The sequence below is a fragment of the Ananas comosus genome, unplaced genomic scaffold (assembly GCF_001540865.1).
Source record: "Ananas comosus cultivar F153 unplaced genomic scaffold, ASM154086v1, whole genome shotgun sequence".
Lineage (NCBI taxonomy): Eukaryota > Viridiplantae > Streptophyta > Magnoliopsida > Poales > Bromeliaceae > Ananas > Ananas comosus.
In genome coordinates, this window is record NW_017893480.1 from 6172 (window position 1) to 10586 (window position 4415).

The following is a 4415-nucleotide window of genomic DNA, read 5'->3' on the forward strand; positions in this document are numbered from 1 at the left end:
CTGTAATTTTCTTCGCTTTTAAATATTGATGCTTTAAAATAGAACATATTATTTTCCTAATGTCACTTCTGTAATTTTTATTTCGTAATTTTTTTCCTTCTGTCATTCATGTAACTTTTCATCTTCATGCAACAATGTTTTTTTTCTTTATATTTTTTTGAAACCAACATCTATATATTTTTGAATCTTAAAAGCGACAGTAGGAATATAATATATGTGTACTTACTCTAATTTGTGTCAAATATGAAAATTTAGTTGATCTCATTATATGCTTAAATATTAATGTCATTTGTAATTTTTCATATCAATTTTAGTTATCATTTTATTTCGTACATTAATATGTAAATGTAAATTATTTTGCATACCAAGTCGTAGATAATAGAGCAGGATTGAATTTTGCATTTTAGTTGAATATTTATTTTGGTCCAAAATTTTTTTTCTCTAGCTTGTGTATTTTAATATGTACTATAATTAAGATTGATAGTATATTTTTTTATTTGTTAAAAAATATAAAATTATTTAAAAAAAAATTTGTTATCATCACATAATAATTTTTATTATTCTATATTATTATATTAGTCGTGCATCGCACGGGTGAAAATCTAGTTATTAAAAATTTTTAAATTTATCTTTTAATATATAAAATATTCTTCTCAAACTCAATTTTATTAATAAATCCTTGCGGAAAAGAATATGTTGGAAGAAACTTTCAAAAACCAATAAAAATATTAGGCTAAATTACATAAAATTTTTCAGTCAAAATCCGATTTTTCACTTTTTTCACTGTCATTTAAAAATCTACACTTTGCCCTCTTGTAAAATGAAAAATATTCACTTTACCCGCTGCCGTTAGTAATCCGTTAGGGTTTCGTTTATAAAATATTATTATATATTTTTTTATGCCAAAAATGCTCTCAGCCTTCTCTCTGAGGGGTAAAATGGTGAGAGGCAAAATAGTCATTTTATCATTACAGTTCACACCGTACCCCTTGTGAATATTTTTTATTTTATAAGGGGACAAAGTGTAGATTTTTAAATGATAGGGAAGAAAATAAAAAATCGGGTTTTGACAAAAAAATTTTCTGTAATTTAACCAAAATATTATTATCAAATAAACTATGTTTAAATTTTTGAAAGATATATAAATACTGGTACCAGCTACCAACCCCACGTGCTTCACAACTATATATGTCTTTTAGCTTAATTTCTAAAACCGTTTTACAAGAAGATTTTTTTTTCTTTTTTTCGATAAAGATGAAAATATTATTAATTAATTATTAAATTTTAATTATATTAATCGAATCGCCTATATATAGACAATACTTAGAATCCTATTTAATGATGATAGTAAATTCTAATATATTTTTAAATCTAATCAAATTATAAATAGTTAAATAGTTGGACTTAAAATAGAAAAATTACAAAATACTTTGAAAATAAATTAAAAATATAAAAAAGAGACTGAAACAATTGAATTTGCTTCTCAAACTTAGTCAAAATAACTTTACAATATGACACGTAGATTTTGAAAAGTGTTTTCCGAACTCAGGTTTCACGCTAAAAGAAAAATTATAGTTGTTTAAAAATTTCTCGCACCAATTGTGAAGTTATTGAACTTGACCAAAATTTCGACTCAGTTTAATTGAGTAGCATTTTTTAAAAGACTCTAACGCTAAATTGGCTGCATTATTTTTTTATATTAAAAATTAAAATATTATTAAGATATTACATTCTATTTGTAGAGAAGTAACGCTATCTGTGCACCTTTATTACAGATGTAAAGTTAACATTCTAATTTTTTTGACTTATATTTACTCACTTATTTTATTTTTATTATTATTATTAGTATTGAAATCTTAAAAAAAATTGTGAATTTCTGTATCCAAGAGTTTATGATGTATAAATAGTCATTTTCATTTATAAAATGTATATTCTGTACCTACTGTCCAAGAGTTTAAGCACTTTTTTAAAGTTTTTAGTATTAAAAAATTGACAAAAATAAACAAAAATATTAATAGTCATTGAATGAATAGGATTTGAGATTCACACTATTAATTATTTTTTTTACATTATCATTATTTGGAATATGTATGAAATTTCGAAATAATTATCAAATTCAGCTAGAGAATTTTATGAAAATTCGAAATATCTATTAATTTTCTAGATTACAAACTTGTTTTTGTTCCTAGACTTAGCATATATTTCTCGAACTTTATTTACATGAAGCTAGAACTTTATTTACGTGAAGCTAGAGGTGTCAACGAGCCAAATACAAATGAGCTGGAACTGACTATAAATGAGCCGAACACGAGCTAGCTTGTTAAAATATCGAGCCAAAAAATTCCGTCCTTGTTAGACGGACACGAGCTGACTTATAAACAATAAATTAAAAAAATTAAAAATTATATATAAAAAATAAATATAGGAAGACTTTATCTATTTAACTTTGATGTAATGTATGAGTAAACCTTTAGATATAAATGAATTTTTTTTTATAATTGAGTTAGAAATTATATATAGATTGAAATAAAAATCAAATAATAAAAATCTATATTATATATATATAATTATTTATTTATATATATAAATATAAAATTTATTTGTTCGAGCTATTATTGAGCCGAACAGGAACGAGAACGCTCCAGCTTGTGTTCGATGTTTACTAAACGAACGATTCGATCTCGAGCTCATTTCGAGCCGAATATGAGCTGACTTACGAACGGTGAGCTGAATTGCACCCCTACCTGAAGCACGAGGAGCGGAAAGGAGGAGACATCGTCGGTGTACTCCACACTGGGGATGAGCCGCTTCATCTCCGGGGTGGGCGCGAAGTCGCCGAAGTCGTCGACGGTGCAGTCGGCCTCAGCGACGACAAAGAGCACCCCCTCGGCATTGCAGTCGATCTCAATTCGCCCGTCCTCGTCACGCGCGAGCCGCCCCGCCACCGGGTAGAATTGCACCAGCACCCGCGCCAGCGCCGCCTCGAGCACCGCCGCATCAAAGAAGTTATTGAGAATTCTTGCTCTGCGGTAGAAGTACACGCTCGGCGTGTGCCACCGCACCACCACTAGGTCCAGGTTGGAGTTCCACAGCCGCCGCTGTGGCGTCGACTCCGACGGCCTCACCATCGCCGACCGCCACACTCTGATGTTCATTGCTGCTGCATGCCGCAACTCGCAATATCGATCGTCAAATATAAGAGAAAGCAAAGAACGAGAGAGACCATTTTACATTTTTATTTGGCTCTACTTTTGCTTCTGCGTTTTAAAACTTAAAAAATTCTCAAAAACTTTTGGTGCAACCAAAAAGAAAAAAAACATATATAGTCCTACTTTTGTTTCTGCTTTGAAAGAGCGATAACTTTTTATATTACAAGTTGTTCGGAAAAATCTCTGAGTTTTGTTTGAAAAAAGAAGGAAATTAAATGCAAATCCAAGAAAGTTTTTTTTTAAAAAAATTACACTAGGTATTAATTATAACAACATAAATGTTAAAGAAAATAGAGAATGGAAAAGAGTGAGAGGAGAGAAATTATGTAGAAAACAATATGTACCTCCCAAGAGAGTGAGTGAGAAAAGGAGAGGGTACGAGACTACTGTGAGGGGAAGAGAGAAAGGAAAAGGATTAATATATAGGCACTCTCTCAGATACTTTTCTATTTCTCTGTAGAAAAAAAAGTAAATATTCTATGTATCTTTATTATGAAAAATACTATATTAGTATATCCCAAAGTTCAATTCAATTAAAAATACTGTAAAAAATATAAAACTCAATTCAATTAAAAATAAAAAGTTTCTTTGCTCAACCAATTCCATTCAGTCCACTCGGCCTGCTTATAAATAGAAAAGAAAAAAAAATAATCACAATCTCTCTCTCTCCTCCTCCGCCGTCGCAGCCGACGAGGTAGGGTTCCGGCGGCTCGAGTTTGGCCGCGAGGATCTCGTAAGAACCGTAGAGAATTACGATCGCCACGTACGTTTTCCTCCGCCACAGATCGCTGAAGGAGTAGGTGCCAAATATCAAGTCGGCTCCACGTATAGCGACTCCACATATAGCAATATTTTTAAAAAGTATCAATAATTTAGTCAGCAGTATTTTTTTTTGACATATACTGATATTTAAAAGTATCGTTATATACTATTTTTATTGTAGTGTAGTATTTTATTGAAAAGATGAGGGCCCACTGCTGGAATATTCTAGAGTTTAAAAATTTTTTGGGCTCATAGTATTAGAAAAGAAAAATTGATAAGACAACGCACAATATGAGCTCTTGGATAAACGGGCGTAGTATAATTCGAGCGAACCGAGTAATATTCAAGCTCGGCTTGAAATGAATTTCAAGCTTTCTTTTTAATTCAAGCTTAGTTCATTTAATTTCGAGTCGAGCCTGAGCGAGCCAAATATCGATTTGAACG

At 30.6% G+C, this 4415-nt stretch overlaps 1 protein-coding gene across 1 annotated transcript in view; it reads right to left on the reverse strand.

Moving 5' to 3' along the window:
• The window catches only part of LOC109706140 (hydroxycinnamoyltransferase 1-like), a 9126-nt gene extending 5544 nt beyond the window's left edge, over nucleotides 1–3582 (reverse strand). Inside the window, exons 1-2 of the mRNA XM_020226943.1 lie at nucleotides 3554–3582; nucleotides 2745–3160 (exon numbers count right to left, since the gene is read on the reverse strand). Of these exons, the coding sequence (XP_020082532.1) occupies nucleotides 2745–3155 (411 nt within the window). The 5' untranslated portion in view covers nucleotides 3156–3160; nucleotides 3554–3582. The remainder of the gene's footprint in view (nucleotides 1–2744; nucleotides 3161–3553) is intronic.
• Nucleotides 3583–4415: the final 833 nt, after the last annotated feature.